This window comes from Dryobates pubescens, chromosome 1, assembly GCF_014839835.1.
Source record: "Dryobates pubescens isolate bDryPub1 chromosome 1, bDryPub1.pri, whole genome shotgun sequence".
NCBI lineage: Eukaryota > Metazoa > Chordata > Aves > Piciformes > Picidae > Dryobates > Dryobates pubescens.
The window spans coordinates 2,140,026-2,165,672 of NC_071612.1; the positions used below are offsets into that span (position 1 = coordinate 2,140,026).

The following is a 25,647-nucleotide window of genomic DNA, read 5'->3' on the forward strand; positions in this document are numbered from 1 at the left end:
AGGCTGAGAGCCCTGGGGCTGAGAGCCTGCAGAAGAGCAGCCCCAGAGGGGAGCTGAGCAATGCTCAGCAAGAGCTAAAGGGTGGGGGGCATGAGAATGAGGCCAGGTTCTTCCGAGTGGTGTCCAGGGACAGGACAAGGGGTAATGGGCACAAACTGGGACCCAGGAGGTTCCTTCTGAAGATGAGGAGGTGTGAGGGTGCTGGAGGCCTGGAGCAGGCTGCCCAGAGTGGTTGTGGAGTCTCCTGGTGTGGAGAGCTTCCAAGCCCAGCTGAGCATTGCGCTCCTGGGCAAGCTGCTGTGGGTGCCCTGCTTTAGCAGGGGGGGTGGGCTGGATGCTCTCCAGAGGTCCCTTCCAGCGCCCCTGATACACTGGCATTCTGTGAGTCTGTGAAATTGGACATACAAAAAAGACCAGCAGAAAGGTTAAAAGGTTCTTACCTGAGAGAAAACAAACCAGGGCTGAGGCACTGCTGAACCATGAAACGCTTGGGAGCACCGCATGGGATTTAGTGATGTGTAACAGCCTGCAGAGAGTGCCAGCAGCAGGGACAAGAAAGCGTTTTGCTGGGAAGCGAGAAACCCCAGAGCCATGACAGGCAACCTTGGTTCATTTGGGGTTTATTTCCCAAAGGGGAAGGCAATGATAATAAATGACAGAGCATTGGAGTAAGAGTTGGGCAGTGCAGAGGCAACCCCACACAAATGACTTTTTGGGGGGGAGTGTGTGTAATTAGCTGGGTGTCTCCCCCACCAGAAAGCAGAACATCCCCTGAACCCTTTCTGGCTACCACACCAGCCTCAAGTCAGGCCCACACTTTACCATTTTAGCTGACAAATCTCAGCCATTTTCTTCTAGCAGCACTACAAAACACAGTCTCAATTTTTGTTCCTTTTTAGTGATTACAAAAAAATAATAACAATTACCAAGACCTCAGCCCTCAAAGAGAAGAAACCATTCTTTGTGCAGCAGCAGCAAGGCACTGTAAGTACCATGCACGGCACACCCGAGGTTTGGCTCTACCCTGAGCCACGGTGGCCTCTCACACACTCTGCCAGACACCCAGGTGTGGTTATTTTATCTGGCAGTAGTGCTGCTTTTGGGGCAGGTTTTGTTTCAAGCCTGTGCTGTGTTCACACAGCAGCATGCTGGAGGAGTGGAGCTCTGGTCAGACGGCTGTGGGGAGCTGGTGGGACAGGTTGGGTCTTCTGATGCAGGAAGCAGATGAGGGAGGTCCAGCAGTGTCATTGTGCACGGGTTCTGAGGTCTGTCCCAGAAATAGCAAAGGTCATTTCAGCCTCCCTGGGGTTTGTTCCACTAACAACAGATCAGAGACTGGTCCTAGCTTGGAAAGGACCTTTAAAGGATTTCTAGTCCAACCCCCCTGCAGTCAGCAGGGACACCTCCAGATGAGGTTGCTCAGATGCATTCCCCCTGTGCCCAGCACAGCTCCCCTGGCTCCTCTCCAGCTCCCATTTCCACATCAGCGAGACCTGCTCTCCCTCAGGCATCTCTGCTGGGGCTGCACGTAACTAATCGTTGCGTTTACAGTATCTGCTTCGAGCTGTGGCAGCCACGAAGTGATCCGCCATGGGTGTTGTTCACATCCCTCCCCTCTCCCACAACTCAAAGACGGGGTTCAGGCTTTAGAACCACTTCGGGAGGCTCTGGCATGGCCTGGTGGTACTTCGGGGACGCGAGGGACCTTGTCACCGCTGTCCCCTTCCACGAACTCCGGGGAGCTCTCTGTCCCTCCCTGGGGCCACGCTGCCGGCGGCCGTCCCTCCCTCCCTGCCGCCGCCGCTCCGCGAAGCCTTTTCCATCGCCCCGGGTATAAAGCGAGCGCGGGGCGGGCTGGCACCGCGCCCTCCGAGCCGGCGGAGAGGTCCCGAGCCGGCGGAGAGGTCCCGACCCGGCGGAGAGGTCCCGAGCCGGCGGAGAGGTCCCGACCCGCCAGCAGCCCGCAGGCTCCCCTGCTGGTGCCGCTAGAGGCCGCCGGGCCGCGGCCGCCCGGCTCGCTCCGGCGCCAGCTCCTCCTCCTGCTGCTCCTCCCTCCGCCCCGGCGGCTTCCCAGGCTCCTCTCCGGGTAAACAGCGATGGCCGCCGAGGAGGGAGGCGGAGAGCCCCATAACAACATGGGGAACCACCTCCAGCTGGTGCCCGGTAATGGCCGCGGCCGGCTGAGGGCGCGGGGGGAGCCGGCGTGGCTGCGGGCCCAGCCCGGCCCCGCCGAGCCGGGGAGCAGAGCGCACCGGGCGCCAGGCGCCGGGCCGGGGCTCGGCGGGCGGGGAGGAGGCCGGACCCCGGCGTGGGTGGGCGGGCTCGGGGCGGCGGGGATCGCCGCGGGGGTCGCTCGGGCCGGGGCATGGTGCGGGGGGCGGGGTGGGGAGCGGGGGCTGTCCCGCGGGCCCGGGCGCAGCGTGAGGGGAGGCGGAACGGGGCCGGGCAGGAGCGTGCGGGGAGCCCGGGCGGCGCTGGGTGGGAGGTGGTGCGGAGCCAGCGCTGGCTCCGGAGCCGCAGCCTTCCCACGGTGTTGGCACGGTGGTTGCTACAGCCCAGACGGACCGAGGAAGAGGAGGTGCTCAGTCAGAGGGCGTCCAGGCGCTGGCCGAAACGTGCTGCGAACCTTCCACCGAGGAGGACAAACGCGGGCGCTCCTCCCCGTAAATCTGGGTCTCTGGAAAAGCAGACAGTCGAAGGAAAACGCCCGTTGGTTTTAAAAGTCTCCGTTTCAGTGCTCCCTGACGAGCAGGGAAGCAAGAGGTGCAGTGCTGAGGACTTGAGGGCAGCGTTGTGCTCCACATGCTGCCCAGACTCCTGCAGTGTTCCTGCTGGAGTTTGTGGAGCAGCCTGGTTTGCCTGCCCCCGAAGCCCAGTGATATTCCTCCTGCGAATACCTATTGCATAATAACCTGCTCGTGTCTTTTCCAACCTTAATGAGTCTGTAAGCACTCAGAGGGGAATGTAGGAGTAAGTCCTGCCCGTAATTGAATTTCCTGTAGCAGGAAGTTCTGTGAGCATTTTGTGCCTGTGTATTTAAAAGAGTATAGAAATACTCACTGAGTATTTTAGGAAGTACAGATTTATACATTCATAGAATGGTTTGGGTTGGAAGGCACCTTAAAGATCATCCAGTTCCAACCCCCCTGCCATGGGCAGAGACACATCCCACCAGCCCAGCTTGCTCAAGTCCTCATCCAACCTGGCTTTGGACACCTCCAGGGAGGAGGCAGCCACAGCCTTCCAGGGCAACCTGTGCCAGTGTCTCACTGTCAAGAATTTCCTCCTAATCTTCAGTCTAAATCTCCCCTCCTCAAGCTTCAATCCATTCCCTCTCAGGCTATCACTACAAGGCTTTGTAGCCTCAATAGTTCCACCCCTGTTCCTGTTTAATGAGTTTAATATTTCCTTATGTCTGCCCTGAGGTGTTGAGTGTAGGCTTGGTGGTGTCAGTGGACCAGCATGAACACCTGGGAACATCTAACCTGCCATGAAGAAGGACGCTGAGACACTTGAAGGTGTCCAGAGAAGGGCAACAAGGCTGGGGAGAGGCCTTGAGCACAGCCCTGTGAGGAGAGGCTGAGGGAGCTGGGGTTGCTTAGCCTGGAGAAGAGGAGGCTCAGGGGAGACCTCATTGCCCTCTACAACTACCTGAAAGGAGGTTGTAGCCAGGAAGGGGTTGGTCTGTTCTCCCAGGCACCCAGCACCAGAACAAGGGGACACAGTCTCAAGCTGCACCAGGGGAGGTTTAGACTTGAGGTGAGGAGAAAGTTCTTCCCTGAGAGAGTTGTAAGGCATTGGGATGTGCTGCCCAGGGAGGTGGTGGAGTCCCCATCCCTGGAGGTGTTCAAGAGGGGATTGGATGTGGCACTTGGTGCCATGGTCTAGTCATGAGGTCTGTGGAGATAGGTTGGACTCGATGATCCTCGAGGTCTCTTCCAACCTTAGTGATACTGTGAAATGGGAGCAGTGTCATGCGAGGTGCCTTCAGCACTTGCCTTTGCCTTTCTCTCTGCGTGCTGCAGGTCTCACTCTCCTTCACATTAGAAACACAAACCAATCAGAAGGCACACATAGTTGAGGGTGCAGACGGTGCATTTTCTTTTGCCTTCCATCTGCTGGCCCTGTGGTGGGGTTGAGGAGGAGAGCGAGGCTGTTCCTGCGCCGTTGGCAGGGTGCTGCTGCAGTGGAATGAGTCATCGCTCCCCTCTGCCGCCACACAGCAGCTTCTCTGCGTTCTTTTGGCAAGAGGCAGCAAAAGTTTGCAGGGCACAGTTCTTTTTCTACCCAACTGCTGGTAGTTCCTTTTGTGCTCAGAGAAAAAACCCAAAGCGAACAGCCCAGGGAAGCAGCCTCTCTCTCTCTCTCAAGGGCTGTGAGAGCTGCCAGTGGGGCCTGCAGCTCGGTGAGAGTGGGTGCACGGCAGAAGATGAGTTCTGGGGGAGGCAGCTGCCCACAGCCTGCACAGAAAACAAGTAGAAACTTCCTTCTGTTTCTCTCCATCAAGTTAAGCAAAATGCTGGCAGTTTAGTTGTTATCTGAAACATTTTGCTGTCATCTGTGGTTGGGGATCCTGACTGACTGAAGTGGAAGAGAAATGTCACAGAGACATGGAAGGTCTTTGACAGGAATTCAGAAGGTGATGGCTCACTCTTTTAAAGTTCTGCCACCCCCAGCTTGCCCAGGATCACAATGGCCAGCTGGGGTTGAAAGCTTTCCCCACAAGGAGGCTTCACAACCTCTCTGGGCAGCCTTCTCCAGGCCTCCAGCACCCTCACAACAAACAAGCTCAAGGTGGAACCTCCTGGGTTCCAGTCTGTGCCCATTGCTCCTTGTGCTGTCCCTGGGCACCACTGAGCAGAGCCTGGCCCCAGCCTCTTGCCCCCCACAGCTCCTTCAGCTCTTGCTGAGCATTGCTCAGCTGCCCTCTGGGGCTGCTCTTCTGCAGGCTCTCAGCCCCAGGGCTCTCAGCCTTTGCTGCTCCCAGAGCTGCTCCAGGCCTCTCAGCAGCTTTGTAGCCTCCCTGTCCAGCAGTTCCCTGTCTCTCTTGAACTGGGGGGCCCAGAGCTGGACCCAGCACTCCAGATGTGGCCTCACCATTTACGTTTCCAAATTGAAATAAGGTAATTTAATTTAATTAATTGCCTGAAATTAATGTTAGCATTAACTCTTGGTACTGAGAATTAGGAAGAAAACAATCATGTTTAGATACTGGGGGGTTTTGGTAGCTGAAGTCCTTTGCAGAGGGTTATTATTTGCCTCCTTAAGCAGCTGCCTTTGCTGGGCTTGTGCATGTGCTGGGTTTTGTTTGTGTACAGGAGAGGCTGGCAGCAGTGAATTGTCTAAATTACCAGCAATAAAGACAGAGCTTCAGACTGCTTTGAACTGTTTTCAGTTAAATTGTTCAGGTTTGTGCTTCTCCCAAGGTTCTGCAGCCTAGAGGAAATTGAATGATCTGGCACCCTGGTGGACAGACAGAAGCTGTTTGGAACTGAGTTGAGGAGGTACTTCTGTAGTGAAAAGCTGGACTGAGGGGCTTGGTTTATTGGCTTCTTCTGAGGGAAAAAACTAGATAAATTGCTCATTAGCCTTTCAAAACTAACTAGCCAGCTTGTGACCCTTCCTAGAGAGTGGTGGTTTGGCAGATCAGCAAGAAAGGTGTTTCTCAAGCTTCCAACCCAAAAGGCTGCAGCCTGGGAAGGCTGGGTGAATTCCTGTGGTTCATTGTCTTAGCCTTTACTGACTGGGGTTCTGTGTGTGCTCAGTAGCAGAGAATGAGGAAGAGGAAGACAACGAAATGGAAGTTGAAGATCAAGACAGCAGAGAAGCTGAGAAGCCAAACATCATCAACTTTGATACCAGCTTGCCAACATCACACATGGTATGGTCCTTACAGATCATCCTTTGCATGCACCTTCCTAGGAGCACAGAATGGTTTGGGTTGGAAGGGACCTCAAAGATCAACTGGTTCCAGCCTCCCTGCCGTGACCAGGGACAGCTCCTCTTGGACCAAGTTGCTCAAGGTTCCATCCAACCTGGTCTAGGAGAGGTTTTGGTTCTTTTTCTGTAATTTTATCATTTTACTGAAGTGCAAGTTTTAGCCTTGCAAATCACCAAACCCTCTCCTGTTAGCCTTGCAAATCACCAAGCCCTCTCCTGTTAGCCTTGCAAATCACCAAGCCCTCTCCTGTTAGCCTTGCAAGTCACCAAACCCTCTCCTGTTAGCCTTGCAAGTCACCAAGCCCTCTCCTGTTAGCCTTGCAAGTCACCAAACCCTCTCCTGTTAGCCTTGCAAGTCACCAAACCCTCTCCTGTTAGCCTTGCAAGCCACCAAACCCTCTCCTGTTAGCCTTGCAAGCCACCAAACCCTCTCCTGTTAGCCTTGCAAGTCACCAAACCCTCTCCTGTAAGCCTTGCAAGTCACCAAACCCTCTCCTGTTAGCCTTGCAATTCACCAAACCCTCTCCTGTTAGCCTTGCAAGTCACCAAGCCCTCTCCTGTTAGCCTTGCAAATCACCAAACCCTCTCCTGTTAGCCTTGCAAGTCACCAAACCCTCTCCTGTTAGCCTTGCAAGTCACCAAACCCTCTCCTGTTAGCCTTGCAAGTCACCAAACCCTCTCCTGTTAGCCTTGCAAGTCACCAAGCCCTCTCCTGTTAGCCTTGCAAGTCACCAAACCCTCTCCTGTTAGCCTTGCAAGTCACCAAACCCTCTCCTGTTAGCCTTGCAAGTCACCAAGCCCTCTCCTGTTAGCCTTGCAAGTCACCAAACCCTCTCCTGTTAGCCTTGCAAGTCACCAAGCCCTCTCCTGTTAGCCTTGCAAGTCACCAAACCCTCTCCTGTTAGCCTTGCAAGTCACCAAACCCTCTCTTTTTACCCTTGCAAGTCACCAAGCCCTCTCCTTGTAGCCTTGCAAGTCACCAAGCCCTCTCCTTGTGGCCTTGCAAGTCACCAAGCCCTCTCTTTTTACCCTTGCAAGTCACCAAACCCTCTTCCTGTCTTCCTCCTTTTCAGTATTTAGGCTCTGATATGGAAGAGTTTCATGGCAGAACAGTGCATGATGATGACAGCTGCCAGGTGATCCCAGTCTTGCCCCACGTGATGGTGATGTTGATTCCTGGCCAGACCTTACCCCTGCAGCTTTTTCGGCCTCAAGAGGTTAGCATGGTGCGGAATTTAATTCAGAAAGACAGAACCTTTGCTGTTCTTGCATACAGGTAAACTACACAAGTGGCTGTGCTGGTGGTATGCAGCATGTCCTGTCTTTTCTTTCTTTAGCACAGTTTCTTTGGCTGCTAAATCAACAGCAGCTGCCTGCACCAGTTCTGTGGTGGAAAAGATGAGTTTTGTGGTTTGAAACGGACAGAAACTGGCCAAGGGTTTGGTGTTTGGCTGGGTGGCTGCTTGGCAGCATCAGGTCATAGGATAGAGTAGAATAGAGTACAATAGAATAGAATAGACCAGACCAGGTTGGAAAGCACCATCAAGATCATCCAGTCCAACCTATCACCCAACACCATCTGATCAACTAAACCATGGCACCAAGTGCCTCATCCAGGCTCTTTTTAAACACCTCCAGGGATGGGGACTCCACCACCTCCCTGGGCAGCACATCCCAAAGGCCAATCTCTCTTTCTGGGAAGAGCTTCTAACATCCAGCCTGAAGCTCCCCTGACACAGCTTGAGACTGTGTCCTCTTGTTCTGGTGCTGGTTGCCTGGGAGAAGAGACCAACCCCCACCTGGCTACCACCTCCCTTCAGGGAGTTGTAGAGAGCAATAAGGTCTCCCCTGAGCCTCCTCTTCTGCAGGCTAAGCAACCCCAGCTCCCTCAGCCTCTCCTCACAGGGCTGTGCTCCAGACCCCTCCCCAGCTTTGTTGCTCTTCTCTGGACACCTTCAAGTGTCTCAATGTCCTTTCTAAACTGAGGAGCCTACAACTGGACACAGGACTCAAGGTGTGGCCTGACCAGTGCTGAGCACAGGGCAGAATGACCTCCCTGCTCCTGCTGGCCACACTGTTCCTGATGCAGGCCAGGATGCCACTGGCCTTCTTGGCCCCCTGGGCACACTGCTGGCTCCTGTTCAGCTGCTGTCAATCAGCACCCCCAGGTCCCTCTCTGCCTGGCTGCTCTCAGCCACCCTGACCCCAGCCTGTAGCTCTGCATGGGGCTGTTGTGACCAGTGTGTAGAACCCTGCACTTAGATGTGTTCAATCTCCTGCCCTTGGACTCTGCCCATCTGTCCAGCCTGGTGAGCGTGGTGCAGAGAGTCAGTGCTGATCTCTCTCTTTGAGCAGCCTCCTGGTTTCAGGTGTCTGAATGCACTCCTCAGCTTCTTGCTGAAAGGCTTCAGCCTGAAATGTCAAAATGCAGATGGTGGCTCTGAGAACTGCCTTGCAAAGGTGTGGTTGCTTGTTGTGTGTGTAAACCAAGCACAGACAAACCCAGCTGAGAGACAGGGGGTGACAGAAGAGTGGAAAAGGTAAAAGCTGGTCTGTGCCAAAAGAAGCTGGGAGTGTTCCTCCCTCTCCTCCCCCCTGTTTCACTGTGGTTTGACCATGTAGGAGGTGGGAAGAGTCATTTCTATAGAGTCTGTCTACAGAATTTTTGGTGCTTTTGAGTATCTGCATTTCAAATGCAGAACCAGCACTCAGAGCTGGGGAGAAAGGCTTGAATATGACATGAAACTCTTGATTACAAGCAGCCCTTCATTTTCAGGCCCTCAGACACTCAACCTTCTTTCTTTCAAACCCTTTCAAACTCAGCTAAAGTGGTGACTCCTGCACTCAAGGATTTCACTTCTGGGCCCTAAAATCAAACCAAACCGACTCACGAACCACCCCCCCCAGCCAAACCCAACCTTTAGAAGTTGCCTTTAAGATGGAAAATCAATGATTGTGGTTAGCTGAGAGTGTTTTACCAACTGTATTTTGGGCTCAGAGTAATCAAGTCCAGTCAGTGTGGGCAGCTGGGAGCCGAGTGAGCAGGTGGAGGGGAGGTAACCTTCTCACTTCCGTTCCTTTCAGCAACGCACGCGAGAGGGAAGCACATTTTGGAACGACAGCAGAGATCTATGCCTACAGAGAAGAGCAGGAGTATGGCATTGAAACAGTCAAAGTGAAAGCAATAGGAAGGCAGAGGTTCAAAGTCCTGGAAATAAGAACCCAGTCAGATGGGTAAGGAAATGCTGTGTGTGTTTGAGTCTGGGTGTTGCACGTCTGGTGGCACCGAGGCGTTGATGTTTTACTGCAGCTGCAGCTCTCTCTTCAGCCACACAGCTGAGTGTTTGCTCTAGGTGGTAATTGAATGCTTCACACAATGAGCTGGGTTGGAAGAGACCTCTGAAAGTCATCCAGTCCACCCCACCTGCAGTCAGCAGGGACATCCTCAACCAGATCAGATTGCCCAGAGCCCTGCCCAGCCTCACCTTGAATATCTCCAGGGTGGGTCCCCAACCACCTGCCTGGGCAGCCTGTTCCAGTGTTCCACTATCCTCATGGTACAGAACTTGTTCCTTAAATCCAATCTCAATCTGCTCTGCTCTAGTTTGAAGCCATTGCCCCTGGTCCTGTCCCTGCAGGCCTTTGCAAACAGTCCCTCTGCAGCCTTCTTGTAGGCCCCTTTCAGGTGCAGGGCCTTTTGGCCTCCCTGGAGCCTTCTCTTCTCCAGGCTGAACACCCCAAGCTTCCTCAGCCTGTCCTTGTAGCAGAGCTGCTCCAAAGCCCTGATCATTTTCATGGCCCTCCTCTGGACCTGCTCTACCAGGTCCGTGGCCTTCCTGTGTAGAGGGCTCTAGGCCTGGATGCAGTACTCCAGGTGAGGTCTGAGCAGAGCAGAGGGGCAGGATCCCCTCTCCACCTCTGGCCATGCTGCTTTGGATGCAGCCCAGGCTGCCATTGGCCTTCTGTGCTGCAGGCTCACCCTGCCTGCTCCTGTCCAGCTTCTCATCCACCAGCACCCCCAAGTCCTTCTCCACAGGGCTGCTTTCTATCACCTCATTCCCCAGTCTGTATTGGTAGTGAGAGTTGTTCTGGCTTCATCAGTGGCTTCTCTGGTTGTTCAGGACTTCAAACATTTCCTGTTCTAAGACTGTTTATAGAGCTTAGAGAAACCAGCTTGGACACAAGGTGGCACTACCTGGACACCTTGGTAACAGCAGCCTTGCTGCTGAGAATTCAGTGTCTGCAAGCAGTTAAGATTGTGCAGTGATTTTGTTATGCTGTCAGATCATTTTAAGATGATTTTCTCTCTTCTGACTAGCAGAGCTCATTTTCACCCAGCCCATTCAAGAGCCTCCCTTTGTGAATGTGAGATTTTATACCTGTGAAACAAAGGAGGTCAGTGGGTTTTGTCACCATGGCAAGCTCTGGAGTTGTTGGGATGACTTCAGCTGGATAGAGTTGCTCTTCTTTTGAATGCTGCAACCTTTGTGGGTGTGGGGAGTGAGTAGTGAGCTTGAGCCTCCTGGTACATTGCCAGTTCACTGTGCAGATGAGCCTGTGTATCCCCAGCAGCGTGGGCAGCAGGGGCAGGGAGGTGATTCTTCCTCTCTGCTTTGCTGAGACCTCACCTGGATACCGCATCCAGCTCTGGACCCCCCTATCAGAAGGACATCAAACTGTTGGGGTGGGTCCAGAAGAGGCCACAAAACTGATCTGAGAGCTGGAAGCCCTCTGCTGTGAGGACAGGCTGAGAGAGCTGGGGTTGTTCAGCCTGCAGAAGAGAAGACCCCAGGGAGACCTTGGAGTAGTGGGGAAAGAGAACCTCCCTAGACCTGCTGCCACACTTTCCTTGATGCACCCCAGGATGCCCTTGGCCTTCTTGGCCACATTGCTGTCCCAAGCAGCCACCTTGCTGGACTCTCTGTGGATAGGTTACCTTGTTGGCACTGGGATATTCAAAGCTGATTAGAGTCTGTATCCTGTTTCTGCTGATTTTGGACTCTGAACACATCAGCTTTTGTGGTTTGAAGATAGCAAACTGCATTTCAGCACCACTGCCTTTCTTGATGTGTAGTAGCTGGCTGTTAGCTCACAGCAAAAGTAATCTGAGGAGAGAATAACCTAAAAATACAATGCTGAGAGGGTGAAATCTTCTGCTGTGTTACCACTGCCAAGCTGTCTTTAATTCTGACCAGCAGGCAGCTCATGCTCTGAACCTCAATGACAGCCTGTTGTATCCCATGGAAAAGGTGAGGGGGGGTGGGAAATCCAGCAACAGAACTCTGCTGCAAAACTAAAAGCAGTGATCTTTAGAGTTCTGTATGGCAGTGCAAAACCAGAGGTCTGGGAAAAAGCTGATTCTGGATTTTAAAGGGAAGGGTCTCTTCTCACATGCAGCAAGGGGCAGGACAAGAGGAGATGGCCTCAAGTTGTGCCAGGAGAGGTTCAGGTTGGATATTAGGAACAATTTCTTCCCAGAAAAGGTTCTCAGGCACTGGAACAGGCTGCCCAGGGAGGTCACCATCCCTGGAGGTGTTTAGAAGCTGCATGGATGTGGTGCTGAGGGCTGTGGTCTAGTGGTAGTAGCCTAGCAGCAGTGGTGGGATGGTGAGCTCTGGGTGAGTGCTTGGGCTTGATGATCTGAGAGGTCTCTTCCAACCTCAGCAGTTCTGTGCTTCTCTGGAACAGCAGAGATTGCTCATGTCTTCAGCCAGCACAGTGGCTTCAATAATGTAGCCAAGGGCATGGGAAGGTCTGTTGCAGAGCACCTTTGGTTTGCTGCAGATGTGCTGTGTTCCCTCAGGTGGTTTGAGTTACAGGAGCACAACCTGAGCGAGCTGAAGAAATGGATTGCTGCTTCTGTTCTGTACTGCTGTGCAGTGATTCACTGGCACAGCAGCCTATCTTTTTGTAAGCAGAGAAAGCCATTTGTTTAGGCTTTGTGTGGCTGTGTGTCTCTCATCTCTTCTCTTCCTGTCCTCAGCATCCAGCAGGCTAAAGTCCAGATCCTTCCCGAGCGAGTGCTGCCGTCGACCATGTCAGCGGTGCAGCTGCAGTCCCTCAGCCGGTGCCACCTGCTCCCTTCCTCCAGACCTACATCCTGGCAGGACCAAGCCATACACCAGTGGTGGCAGAAGTACCAAAAGGTTAGGAGTTAGATGTGTGTTGGTTTGTGCTTTGTTGGCTGGTGTTTTTTCTTTTCTATTCATTTCTGATGATATTTTGAGAATCGGCAGAAAACTCCCAACTGTTCCTCTGCTGTGCTACAGGACAGAGAGATTGGCCCTTGGAATGTGCTGCCCAGGCAGGTAGTGGAGTCACCATCACTGGAGGTGTTTAGGAAGAGCCTGGATGAGGCACTCAGTGCCATGGTTTAGTTGATCAGATGGTGCTGGGTGATGGGTTGGACTCCATGATCTCTGAGGTCTTTTCCAGCCTGGTTGATTCTGTGTTCTGTATATGAAATGCCACACTCCTGGCTTTGGACACCTGTTGTGTCATCCCCATCAGCAGTGGGGAAACACTTGTCTTGTGTTATGAGTTCCCTTTGGGTTTAGTTACAGGAGTGTTAGGTATTGATTGCAGAATATTTCAAGTAATGCTCCAGTTACAATTGTTTTGCATGATGAAACTCCTCAGATGCTGGTTGCTAAAGCTGGTAGGTGATGAAGTGTTGGTGGCAAAAAGAGGTCAAGTTTCTAGGGTTTCATTTGGAGGCAGATCAAGGAAGCACTGAATGATAGAATAACAATGCTTCAGCTTGGAAGGGACCTTTTCAGCTCATCCAGTCCAACCCCCCTGCAGTCAGCAGGACCATCTGCAGCCAGAGCAGGTTGCTCAGAGCCCAAGACAACCTGAACTGGAATGGTTGCAGGGATGGGGCATCTCCCACCTCTCAGGGCAACCTGAGCCAGGGCCTCACCACCCTCTGTGTAAAAAATGTCTTCCTTCTGTCTAGTCTGAATCTCCCTCTTTTAGTTTAAATCCATCACCCCTTGTCCTGTCACAACAGGCCCTGCTCACAAGTCTGTCCTCAGCTTTCATATTGGACCCTTTAGGTACTGAAAGGCCACCAGAAAGTCTCCCTGAAGCCTTCCCTTCTCCAGGCTGAACAACCTCAGCTCCCTCAGCCTGTGCTCACAGCAGAGCTGCTCCAGCCCTTGGAGCATCTTTGTGGCCTCCTCTGGCCTCACTCCAGCAGCTCTGTGTCCTTCTTCTGCTGGGGACACCACAACTGGAGGCAGGATTGGAGGTGAGGCCTCAGCAGAGCATCCTTTTTGCACCCCTGCAGCTGTGGCAGTGCTTGGAATCAGGAGAGAATTCACATGGAGATTGCTGGGCAGGGTTCAGGATTCCTCAGTGGCTCCTGCCAGGTTTAAGCTACCAACTTGTGCCTTGCTCAGGGGAATAATAAGGTGTGATTGGTGCTGGAGACAGCTGTGCTACTTAAAAGGTGCTACGAGATACCTTTATACAAGGGAGTGTGCCCTTGGAGCAGTGTGCAGCCTTTCCCTTCAGGACTTTGCAGCAAAATGTCCTGCCAGAAGGATAATTTTGCTGGAATAAATTCTGTGTCCCATAATAAGCCCCAAGCTGGTGTGTCACACTGGCATAGCTAGCCCAGCAGAAGCCTTCCCAGTGTGAATTGAGCTTGTGCTCAGGGGCAGGGCAGCCTTTTCAGTGAGCACTACATCATTAGGGTGGGGAGACGCTGGCACAGGTTGCCCAGGGAGGCTGTGGTTGCTCCCTCCCTGGAGGTGTTCGTGGCCAGGTTGGATGAGGCCATGGTGGGAGCAGCCCTGCAGAAAAGGACTTGGTGGTGCTGGTGGATGAGAAGCTTGACAGGAGCCAACAATGTGCACTTGCAGCCAGAAGGCCAATGGCAGCCTGGGCTGTGTCAGAAGTGTGGCCAGAGATGGAGAGAGGAGATTCTGCCCCTCTGCTCTGCACTGGGGAGACCTCACCTGCAGTGCTGTGTCCAGCTGTGGAGACCCCAACACAAGAGAGACCTGGGTCTGCTGGGGAGGGTCCAGAGGAGAGCCACAAAAGTGATCAGAGGGCTGCAGAACCTCCCCCATGGGACAGGCTGAAAGACCTGGGGCTGTTCAGCCTGGAGAAGAGAAGACTCTGGGGAGACCTTAGAGCTGCATTTCAGTATCTGAAGAGGACCTCCAGGAGAGATGGGGAGGAGCTGCTTAGAAGGGCCTGTGGTGACAGGATGAGGGGCAGTGGTTTGAAACTGGAGCAGAGGAAAAGGCCTCAGAAGTCCTTGGGTCCAGCCATTAACCCAGCACTGCCAAGTCCACCACTAAACCATGTCCCTCTGCACCACATTCCCATGGCTCTGAAAGGCCTTCAGGGGTGATGAATCAGCTGCCTCCCTGGGCAGCCTGTGCAGGGCTTGACAGCCCTTTCAGGGAAGGCATTTTCCCTGATGCCCACCTAAGCCTCTCCTGCTGCAGCCTGAGGCCATTTCCTCTTGCCCTGTTGCTTCTTACCTGGGAGAAGAGTCCAACCCCCACCTCTCTTCAGCTTCCTCTCAGGGGGTTGTAGAGAGCCAGAAGGTCTTCCTCAGCCTCCTCTTCTCCAGACTAAACAACCCCAGTTCCCTCAGCTGCTCCTCACCAGACCTGCTCTCCAGACTCTTCACCAGGGCTTCATTGCCCTTCTCTGGACCCACTCCAACACCTCAGTGTCCTTCTTGCAGTGAGGGGCTCTAAGCTGAGCACAGATCTCTGGAAGCACCTCTAGAAGTGAGTGCAGAGTGCTAGGAGCTCTCCTCGTTGTCAGATGCAGTTAAGGCTTTGATTTGGCTTTTTTTTTCTTCAATGATTTTGAACTCTGCACCAAACCCAAACCAAACCCTCAGCCAGCAACCATCCCCAAGTCCCCAGCATTAGTAACAAAGTGCTATTGATTGTCAGAGCCCTTGAACATGTTCATTGATGAGTTAACAAGCCCAGAGACAGTGCTTGGGGGAGTGCAGGGGATTGGAAATGCCTTTCCAGGCTTGATTCTGCCTTATTACCAAATAGCAGAAGTGCTTTCAATGCTGAGCCAGGTTGTGTGAGGAAGTGCCCATGGCTGGCACAGAAGCCTTAGCTCCCAGTGTGTTGGAGAGGTGCTCTGCAAGCTTCACACTCAAGTGCTGGTCCTGAAGGTGACAATTAGTTGTTCCTGGCAAGAATCAGGTGTCTCTCCTCTTGTTCTGTTGGCCTGGACAGGAGCTGTCATAGAATCATACAATCAATAAGGTTGGAAAGACCTCAGAGATCACCAAGTCCAACCTATCACCCAACACCTCCTGACAGCTAAACCATGGCTCCAAGTGCCACATCCAATCCCTTTTTGAACACCTCCAGGGATGGGGACTCCACCACCTCCCTGGGCAGCACATCCCAATGGCCAATCTCTCTTGCTGGGAAGAACTTTCTCCTCACCTCCAGCTTAAACTTGCCCTGGCACAGCTTGAGACTGTGTCCTCTTGTTCTGGTGCTGGGTGCCTGGGAGAAGAGACCAACCCCCACCCGACTGCAACCTCCCTTCAGGGACTTGTAGAGAGCAAGAAGGTCTCCCCTGAGCCTCCTGTTCTCCAGGCTAAGCAACCCCAGCTCCCTCAGCCTCTCCTCACAGGGCTGTGCTCCAGACCCCTCCCCAGCCTCGTTGCCCTTCTCTGGACACCTTCAAGTCTCTCAATGTCCTTCTTGAACTGAGGAGCCCAGAACTGGACACAGGACTCAAGGTGTGGCCTGACCAGTGCTGAGCACAGGGCAGAATGACCTCCCTGCTCCTGCTGGCCACACTGTTCCTGATGCAGGCCAGGCTGCCACTGGCCTTCTTGGTCACCTGGGCACATTGCTGGCTCCTGTTCAGCCGCTGTCAACCACTACCCCCAGGTCCCTTTCTGCCTGGCTGCTCTCCAACCGCTCTGACCCCAGCCTGTAGCACTGCCTGGGGCTGTTGTGAGCCAAGTGCAGCACCCAGCAGTCTGCTGCTGTTCCAGAACAAATCTTTGTGCTTTTGGTTTCAGAGGAAGTTCCACTGTGCAAGTTTGACCTCTTGGCCTCCCTGGCTCTACTCCTTGTATGATGCTGTAAGTTCACCCTGTGTGCTACCAAGTAATCTACAATTAATTGTGTGTGTTTCAATGACTGAGCATTTGATGATGGGAAGGCTCTCATTTTGTTGGCTCATGGGTTACATTTCAAAGGGGTGGGAAGAGCAAGAGGGACTTCCCCCCTCTGTATGATCACTGCCCCCCTCTGTATGATCACTGCCCCCCTCTGTATGATCACTGCCCCCCTCTGCAAGATCACTGCCCCCCTCTGCAAGATCACTGCCCCCTCTGTATGATCACTGCCCCCCTCTGTATGATCACTGCCCCCCTCTGTATGATCACTGCCCCCTCTGTATGATCACTGCCCCCCTCTGTATGATCACTGCCCCCCTCTGTATGATCACTGCCCCCCTCTGTATGATCACTGCCCCCTCTGTATGATCACTGCCCCCTCTGTATGATCACTGCCCCCCTCTGTATGATCACTGCCCCCCTCTGTATGATCACTGCCCCCTCTGTATGATCACTGCCCCCCTCTGTATGATCACTGCCCCCCTCTGTATGATCACTGCCCCCCTCTGTATGATCACTGCCCCCTCTGTATGATCACTGCCCCCCTCTGTATGATCACTGCCCCCTCTGTATGATCACTGCCCCCTCTGTATGATCACTGCCCCCCTCTGCAAGATCACTGCCCCCCTCTGCAAGATCACTGCCCCCTCTGTATGATCACTGCCCCCTCTGTATGATCACTGCCCCCCTCTGTATGATCACTGCCCCCCTCTGTATGATCACTGCCCCCCTCTGTATGATCACTGCCCCCCTCTGCAAGATCACTGCCCCCTCTGTATGATCACTGCCCCCCTCTGTATGATCACTGCCCCCCTCTGTATGATCACTGCCCCCTCTGTATGATCACTGCCCCCCTCTGTATGATCACTGCCCCCCTCTGTATGATCACTGCCCCCCTCTGTAAGATCACTGCCCCCCTCTGTATGATCACTGCCCCCCTCTGTATGATCACTGCCCCCCTCTGTATGATCACTGCCCCCTCTGTAAGATCACTGCCCCCTCTGTATGATCACTGCCCCCTCTGTATGATCACTGTCCCCCTCTGTATGATCACTGCCCCCCTCTGTATGATCACTGCCCCCCTCTGTAAGATCACTGCCCCCCTCTGTATGATCACTGCCCCCTCTGTATGATCACTGCCCCCTCTGTAAGATCACTGCCCCCTCTGTATGATCACTGCCCCCTCTGTATGATCACTGCCCCCTCTGTATGATCACTGCCCCCTCTGTATGATCACTGCCCCCTCTGTAAGATCACTGCCCCCCTCTGTATGATCACTGCCCCCTCTGTATGATCACTGCCCCCTCTGTATGATCTGGAGGGCATAATCACTCCCTCTAGCATGAGGGTGGTGAAATACTGGCAGCAGGTTGCCTGCTGATGGGGTGGAAGCCCCACCCTTGGAAACAATCAGGGTCAAACTTAGTGGGACTCTGAACAACCAGATCTAGTGGGAGATATCCCTGCTCCCTGCAGGGAGATTGGATAAGATGACCTTCAAGAGTCCCTTCCAACCTGATGCATTCTGTGGATTCTGTGATCTAGGCTGGATGACAGAGGTTGAGGTTCCTGCTGTGTTGCCCTGGAGCTAGAACTCCATCCTCTGTCCCACATGCTTCAAGTGAGTGTCCTGACCCCTGTGGCCCAGTGCAGCCTTAGGTCTGTCTTTGCTGTTTGAGGTGGTGTGTCATAGAATCAGAATGCTTTGGGTTGGAAGGAACCTTTAAAGGTCCTCTAGTCCAACCCCAACTCTCAAGAGTCCCTGTTTCTGCCTGTAGCTGTGTGTGTATGTCTATTAGTAGATAAATCAGTGGGTGTAGGAGAGGCAGAAGCAGGGAGGAGGCCAGCCCTCCTCTCATTTGTCCAGTTGTCACCCCAAGTGCTAGCTGCAAGCACCATGGGCCAATGGTTCCTGTTGGCTCCTTCCCCATTCTGTTTTCCTCTCAGTTTCAAACAGCTCAACACCAGATGAGTCTGTAATGAACTGTAGGTCTTAAAAAGCTGATGTCCACTTAGGGATAAGAGCTTACTCTGCATTTTGCTTCCTCTTTGTTTCTTTCTCCTCCCCCCCCTCCCCCCCAGCAATACCTGTGTATTTAAACTAGGCTTTTCTTCTAACAAAAGGAAACCTTGATGGAAAGAGTCAAGAGGCAGCTGCATGAGTGGGATGAAAATCTCAAAGATGAATCTCTTCCAACAAACCCAATAGGTATGGTGGTCTTGAGCTTGGGAACTCAGAGCTGGGGGGTGGGGGGTTAAGTTCTTAAGAAAGCAAAAGGCTTTATTGATAACCCAGCCCTCACTTCCAGTTTCCAATAAATCTGGGCCAGCCCCAGGCACAAATCCAGGCTGGGTGCAGAGTGTGTTGGTGCTAGCCCTGAAGAAAGAGCCTTGGGGGTGTTGGTTGCTGAGCAGCTGCCCAGGAGCCAGCAGTGCCCTCATGCAGCCCAGCAGGCAGCTGAGTGCTGGGCTGCAGCCAGAGCAGTGTGGGCAGCAGGGCAGGAGAGGGGATTCTGCCCCTTGGCTCTGCTCTGCTCAGACCTCACCTCCAATCCTGCCTCCAGTTGTGGTGTCCCCAGCAGGAGAAGGACACAGAGCTGCTGGAGAGAGTCCAGAGGAGGCCACAAAGATGCTCCCAGGGCTGGAGCAGCTCTGCTGTGAGCACAGGCTGAGGGAGCTGGGGCTGTGCAGCCTGCAGAAGGGAAGACTCCAGGGGGACCTCAGAGCTGCCTGCCAGGACCTGAAGGGATCCTGCAGGAAGGCTGCAGAGAGACTTCTCCTGAGGGTGCCTGGAGACAGGCCAAGGGGGAATGTTAGCCAGGTTAGAGAATGACCACAGTAAAGCCCACTGCTCCTTCTCTTGGTGCCTTGCAATAGCTGATGGAATTTTGCTCTCTGAGAAGTTACTTTTTGCCTTTTCCTTCCCTTCCCCTTCCCCTTCCCAATTCCTTTTTTTCTCCTGCCTCTTCCTTTTCCTTATAAGCCCTACGAGGAGAGGCTGAGGGAGCTGGGGTTGCTTAGCCTGGAGAAGAGGAGACTCAGGGGTGACCTTATTACTCTCTACAACTATCTGAAGGGAGGTTGTAGACAGACAGATGTTGGTCTCTTCTCCCAGGCAAGCAGTACCAGAACAAGAGGACACAGTCTCAGGCTGCGCCAGGGGAGGTTCAGGCTGGATGTTAGAAAAAAGTTCTATACAGAAAGAGTGATTGCACATTGGAATGGGCTGCCTGGGGAGGTGGTGGAGTCGCCATCACTGGAGGTTTTTAGGAGAAGACTTGACAGGGTGCTTGGTGCTGTGGGTTAGTTGCTTGGGCGGTGTTGGATTGGTGATGGGTTGGACGCGATGATCTTGAAGGTCTCTTCCAACCTGGTTTATTCTATGTATTCTATGTATTCTATGTATTTTCCTTTCTCTTGCCCTCCCTCTGCCTTTGCCCTTTCTTTGCCCTTTGCCCTTTCTTTGCCCTTTGCCCTTTCTTTGCCCTTTGCCCTTTCTTTGCCCTTTGCCCTTTCTTTGCCCTTTGCCCTTTCTTTGCCCTTTGCCCTTTCTTTGCCCTTTGCCCTTTCTTTGCCATTTCCTTCCCCTTTGCCATTTCCTTCCCCTTTGCCATTTCCTTCCCCTTTGCCATTTCCTTCCCCTTTGCCATTTCCTTCCCCCCCTTTCCTTCCCCCCCTTTCCTTCCCCCCCTTTCCTTCCCCCCCTTTCCTTCCCCCCCTTTCCTTCCCCCCCTTTCCTTCCCCCCCTTTCCTTCCCCCCCTTTCCTTCCCCCCCTTTCCTTCCCCCCCTTTCCTTCCCCCCCTTTCCTTCCCCCCCTTTCCTTCCCCCCCTTTCCTTCCCCCCCTTTCCTTCCCCCCCTTTCCTTCCCCCCCTTTCCTTCCCCCCCTTTCCTTCCCCCCCCCCCCCTTCCTTCCCCCCCCCCCCCCTTCCTTCCCCCCCACTTCCCCTTTGCCGTTCTTCCTGAGCTGGACAGCTCAGCACTTCCCTGCTGAAGGGGAATCCCGTGTCAGCCAGCCTTCTCCAGGGGGCTGCCCTACTTTGGGCATTGAGGCTTAGCCCCTTGCCCCATTCTGAGCTCCATCCCCGGTGCTCCAAGCGTGGCTCAGACAAAGCTCTGGGAAGGATTTCCAGGCGCGGGACGCGGCCTCGGGGCAGGGTGCGCCTGAGGCGACCTCTGGGAGCGCGGCAGAGCCGGGCTCCGGGAGTTGCTCTGCCAGTGGGTAGGAAGAGCAGGTTTGCTGTGCCTCTGCGCTGGTGAAAGGCCTTTTCTCTCTGCAGATTTCTCCTACAGGGTGGCTGCCTGCCTGCCCATCGACGACGCCCTGCGCATCCAGCTGCTGAAGATCGGCAGCGCGGTGCAGCGGCTGCGCTGCGAGCTGGACATCATGAACAAGGTGAGGGGCCTGGCTTGGCCTGGCACCGGGGGAGCCAGGAGGGACTGCCACAGGCCAGGACAAAACGTGTGACATTGCCAGCTGGTTCTAGAGAGTCCTGGTGCTCCTTCCTCTTTCAAAGATTGCTCCAAAGAGAGTCGCAGATTCACACAATGCTTTGGGTTGCCTCAGAGCTCAGCCAGCTCCAGCCCCCTGCCATGGGCAGGGACGGCTCCCCCCAGCCCAGCTTGCTCCAGGCCTCATCCAGCCTGGCCTTGAGCACCTCCAGGGAGGGGACAGCCACAACCTCCCTGTTCCAGTGTCTCCCCACCCTCGTTGGAAATAATTTCTTCCTCATCCCCAGTCTCGGTCTCTCCTCTTCCAGCTCAAAGGCATTGTCCCTTGTCCTGTCCCTCCCAGCCCTTGCCACAAGTCCCTCCCCAGCTCTCCTGCAGCCCCCTTCAGGTACTGGAAGGCTGCTCTAAGGTCTCCCTGTGGGACCTTCTCTTCTTCAGGCTGCACAGCCCCAATTCCCTCAGCCGGCCCTCATATGGGAGGGTCTCCAGCCCTCTGATCATCTTTGTGACCTCCTCTGGACTCTCTCCAACAGCTCCATGTCCTTCTTATGCTGGGGGACCAGAACTGAATGCAGTTGTCCAGGTGAGGTCTCAGCAGAGCAGAGGGGCAGAATCCCCTCCCTGTGCTGCTGCTCTCCCTGCTTTGGCTGCAGCTCAGCACACAGCTGCCTGCTGGGCTGCCAGTGACCACTGCTGGCTCCTGGGGAGTTTGTCACCAACTGACACCCCCAAGGCCTTCTTGAGACTGCTTTCAAGCCCCTCCTCCCCCAGGCTGGAGCTGTGTTCTCTCTCCATACTAGATCTGTGTGTGGTAGCACACAAGGAGCACAATCATGCTTGCTTTTGCTAGAAATCCTCTCCCAGCATCCCACAGCAACTGCTTTAGCCAAGAGATGGTGCTAGAAGTGCAGTGCTGCTAACCACCTCAGGAGCATCCCAGCCCCTTGCTGCCAGTGGCAGGCACTGCACTCAAGTGGTGTTTGAGCCACCAACCAGCACTGCTGGGGCTTGTAACTGAAGGAAAAGCTTTGTAGTGTTGAGTTGGGGAGTGTAAAGCTAAGGCAATACCTTTGTCAGATGCTCAGACCCTTCCCTTTGCCTTTCTTTTCTCTTTCCTCTATTCTTTTTCCTTTTTTTCTTCTTATTTTCCCTTTTCCTTTCTTATTTTCCCTTTCTTTTCCCCCCCTTTCCCTTCCTTCTTTCCCCCCCTTTCCCTTCCTTCTTCCCCCCCTTTCCCTTCCTTCTTCCCCCCCTTTCCCTTCCTTCTTTCCCCCCCTTTCCCTTCCTTCTTTCCCCCCCTTTCCCTTCCTTCTTTCCCCCCCTTTCCCTTCCTTCTTTCCCCCCCTTTCCCTTCCTTCTTTCCCCCCCTTTCCCTTCCTTCTTGCCCCCCCTCTCCCTTCCTTCTTGCCCCCCCTCTCCCTTCCTTCTTGCCCCCCCTCTCCCTTCCTTCTTGCCCCCCCTCTCCCTTCCTTCTTGCCCCCCCTCTCCCTTCCTTCTTGCCCCCCCTCTCCCTTCCTTCTTGCCCCCCCTCTCCCTTCCTTCTTTCCCCCCCTCTCCCTTCCTTCTTTCCCCCCCCTCCCTTCCTTCTTTCCCCCCCTCTCCCTTCCTTCTTTTCCCCCTCTCCCTTCCTTCTTTCCCCCCCTTTCCCTTCCTTCTTTCCCCCCCCTCTCCCTTCCTTCTTTCCCCCCTCTCCCTTCCTTCTTTCCCCCCTCTCCCTTCCTCCTTTCCCCCCCTCTCCCTTCCTCCTTTCCCCCCCTCTCCCTTCCTCCTTTCCCCCCTCTCCCTTCCTCCTTTCCCCCCTCTCCCTTCCTCCTTTCCCCCCTCTCCCTTCCTCCTTTCCCCCCTCTCCCTTCCTCCTTTCCCCCCTCTCCCTTCCTCCTTTCCCCCCCCTCTCCCTTCCTCCTTTCCCCCCCCTCTCCCTTCCTTCTTCTTGTTCCTTTTTCTTTCTTTCCCCCCTTTTACCTTTCTATGATTCTCTGACCTCAGTGCCTGTTACCATATCTTACAAGCTTTTCCTGTTGTTGAATTCATTTCCCTGTAATCAGTTGTAGAGGGGTGTGGACCACTCACACTTCTGTGAATTCCACTTGGGAGTGTTAGTGGAAGGAATGAGATGGGTTTGGAAACGGAGGGATGGAATTACCTCGCTGGATTCCAAGCAGGATATGTGGGTGTTAGATAATCACCTGTGAGTGAGGCTGGTGTAAGAGTGAGCAGTGCTAAAGATCTCTTGGAGGAGAGAAAAGAGCAAGTGAGCTGTGAGAAGTGGTGTATGATAAATATTATCTGCATAGCAGAGCAGTTCTCCTCCCTGAGTCTGCAAGAGCAGGAGACTGTGATAAAAGTGTGGGGCAGGAGCAGGGTCAGCTGCCAGAGAAGAGCTGGAGGAGGTTGAAATGCAGCAGCAAGCACACAGTACCTCAGGAGAGGAAGTTGTGGAGCCTCCAAGCCTGTCAGTGTTCAAAGCCAGGCTGGATGAGGCTTTGAGCAACCAGGTCAGGTAGGAGGTGTCCTTGCCCATGGGACTGGCTGATCTTTGAGGTCCCTTCCAACCCAAACCAGTCTGATTCTGTGATTAGCCTTAAAGAGCAGGGGTAGGAAATGAATGGGAGTGTTCTGCTAAGCTGATCATGGCTCAGGAAACAAGCACTGATGTGGGTGAGGGATTGCTCCTTTCTCCTTTCTGGAAGCTGCAGAAGATGGATGAATCTGTTCTAATCATGAAGAGAAAGATCAATATGTCTTACATACGATTTCTTTGGGGTGGGGAGGGGTGAGGAAATTAAACCTATTGACTTGCAGGACCCTCAAATGTTTAGAGAGACTTAATGATTGCCTTTGGACTCAGCTCCCCTTCCTGGGGTGGGTTTTAGAAGAGCAAAGGGAGGGGGTTTGAGGGGGTTTTGGGGGGTCTAAATTAGCTTTTAGAGACCTTAGGAGCTTGGCTCATTTATTATCTTTGTGTGGCCAGAGTGGATTCATTGATTGTTTTTTGGTCAGTGTGGATTCATTGGTTGTTTTTTGGTCAGTGTGGATTCATTGGTTGTTTTTTGGTCAGTGTGGATTCATTGGTTGTTTTTTGGTCAGAGTGGATTCATTGGTTACTTTTTGGTCAGTGTGGATTCATTGATTGTTTTTTGGTCAGTGTGGATTCATTGGTTGTTTTTTGGTCAGTGTGGATTCATTGATTGTTTTTTGGTCAGTGTGGATTCATTGGTTACTTTTTGGTCAGTGTGGATTCATTGCTTGTTTTTTGGTCAGTGTGGATTCATTGATTGTTTTTTGGTCAGTGTGGATTCATTGATTGTTTTTTGGTCAGTGTGGATTCATTGGTTGTTTTTTGGTCAGTGTGGATTCATTGGTTGTTTTTTGGTCAGTGTGGATTCATTGATTGTTTTTTGGTCAGTGTGGATTCATTGGTTGTTTTTTGGTCAGTGTGGATTCATTGGTTGTTTTTTGGTCAGTGTGGATTCATTGATTGTTTTTTGGTCAGTGTGGATTCATTGATTGTTTTCTGGTCAGTGTGGATTCATTGGTTACTTTTTGGTCAGTGTGGATTCATTGGTTGTTTATTGGTCAGTGTGGATTCATTGGTTACTTTTTGGTCAGTGTGGATTCATTGGTTGTTTTTTGGTCAGTGTGGATTCATTGGTTGTTTTTTGGTCAGTGTGGATTCATTGGTTGTTTTTTGGTCAGTGTGGATTCATTGGTTGTTTTTTGGTCAGTGTGGATTCATTGATTGTTTTTTGGTCAGTGTGGATTCATTGGTTACTTTTTGGTCAGTGTGGATTCATTGATTGTTTTTTGGTCAGTGTGGATTCATTGGTTACTTTTTGGTCAGTGTGGATTCATTGGTTGTTTTTTGGTCAGTGTGTATTCATTGGTTACTTTTTGGTCAGAGTGGATTCATTGGTTGTTTTTTGGTCAGTGTGGATTCATTGGTTACTTTTTGGTCAGTGTGGATTCATTGGTTATTTTTTGGTCAGTGTGGATTCATTGGTTGTTTTTGGTCAGTGTGGATTCATTGATTGTTTTTTGGTCAGTGTGGATTCATTGGTTGTTTTTTGGTCAGTGTGGATTCATTGGTTGTTTTTTGGTCAGTGTGGATTCATTGGTTGTTTTTTGGTCAGTGTGGATTCATTGGTTGTTTTTTGGTCAGTGTGGATTCATTGGTTACTTTTTGGTCAGTGTGGATTCATTGGTTACTTTTTGGTCAGAGTGGATTCATTGGTTACTTTTTGGTCAGAGTGGATTCATTGGTTACTTTTTGGTCAGTGTGGATTCATTGATTGTTTTTTGGTCAGTGTGGATTCATTGGTTGTTTTTTGGTCAGTGTGGATTCATTGGTTACTTTTTGGTCAGTGTGGATTCATTGGTTGTTTTTTGGTCAGTGTGGATTCATTGGTTACTTTTTGGTCAGTGTGGATTCATTGATTGTTTTTTGGTCAGTGTGGATTCATTGATTGTTTTTTGGTCAGTGTGGATTCATTGATTGTTTTTTGGTCAGTGTGGATTCATTGATTGTTTTTTGGTCAGTGTGGATTCATTGGTTGTTTTTTGGTCAGTGTGGATTCATTGATTGTTTTTTGGTCAGTGTGGATTCATTGGTTGTTTTTTGGTCAGTGTGGATTCATTGATTGTTTTTGGGTCAGTGTGGATTCATTGGTTACTTTTTGGTCAGTGTGGATTCATTGATTGTTTTTTGGTCAGTGTGGATTCATTGGTTGTTTTTTGGTCAGTGTGGATTCATTGATTGTTTTTTGGTCAGTGTGGATTCATTGGTTACTTTTTGGTCAGTGTGGATTCATTGGTTGTTTTTTGGTCAGTGTGGATTCATTGATTGTTTTTTGGTCAGTGTGGATTCATTGATTGTTTTTTGGTCAGTGTGGATTCATTGGTTGTTTTTTGGTCAGTGTGGATTCATTGGTTGTTTTTTGGTCAGAGTGGATTCATTGGTTACTTTTTGGTCAGTGTGGATTCATTGATTGTTTTTTGGTCAGAGTGGATTCATTGGTTGTTTTTTGGTCAGTGTGGATTCATTGATTGTTTTTTGGTCAGAGTGGATTCATTGATTGTTTTTTGGTCAGTGTGGATTCATTGATTGTTTTTTGGTCAGTGTGGATTCAT

At 52.4% G+C, this 25,647-nt stretch overlaps 1 protein-coding gene across 1 annotated transcript in view; it reads left to right on the plus strand.

Moving 5' to 3' along the window:
• Positions 1-2,066: 2,066 nt before the first annotated feature.
• The window catches only part of CRBN (cereblon), a 31,366-nt gene continuing 7,785 nt past the window's right edge, over positions 2,067-25,647 (plus strand). Inside the window, exons 1-8 of the mRNA XM_054179995.1 lie at positions 2,067-2,163; positions 5,769-5,881; positions 7,014-7,216; positions 9,025-9,174; positions 11,924-12,086; positions 15,971-16,033; positions 18,194-18,278; positions 20,349-20,464. Of these exons, the coding sequence (XP_054035970.1) occupies positions 2,097-2,163; positions 5,769-5,881; positions 7,014-7,216; positions 9,025-9,174; positions 11,924-12,086; positions 15,971-16,033; positions 18,194-18,278; positions 20,349-20,464 (960 nt within the window). The 5' untranslated portion in view covers positions 2,067-2,096. The remainder of the gene's footprint in view (positions 2,164-5,768; positions 5,882-7,013; positions 7,217-9,024; positions 9,175-11,923; positions 12,087-15,970; positions 16,034-18,193; positions 18,279-20,348; positions 20,465-25,647) is intronic.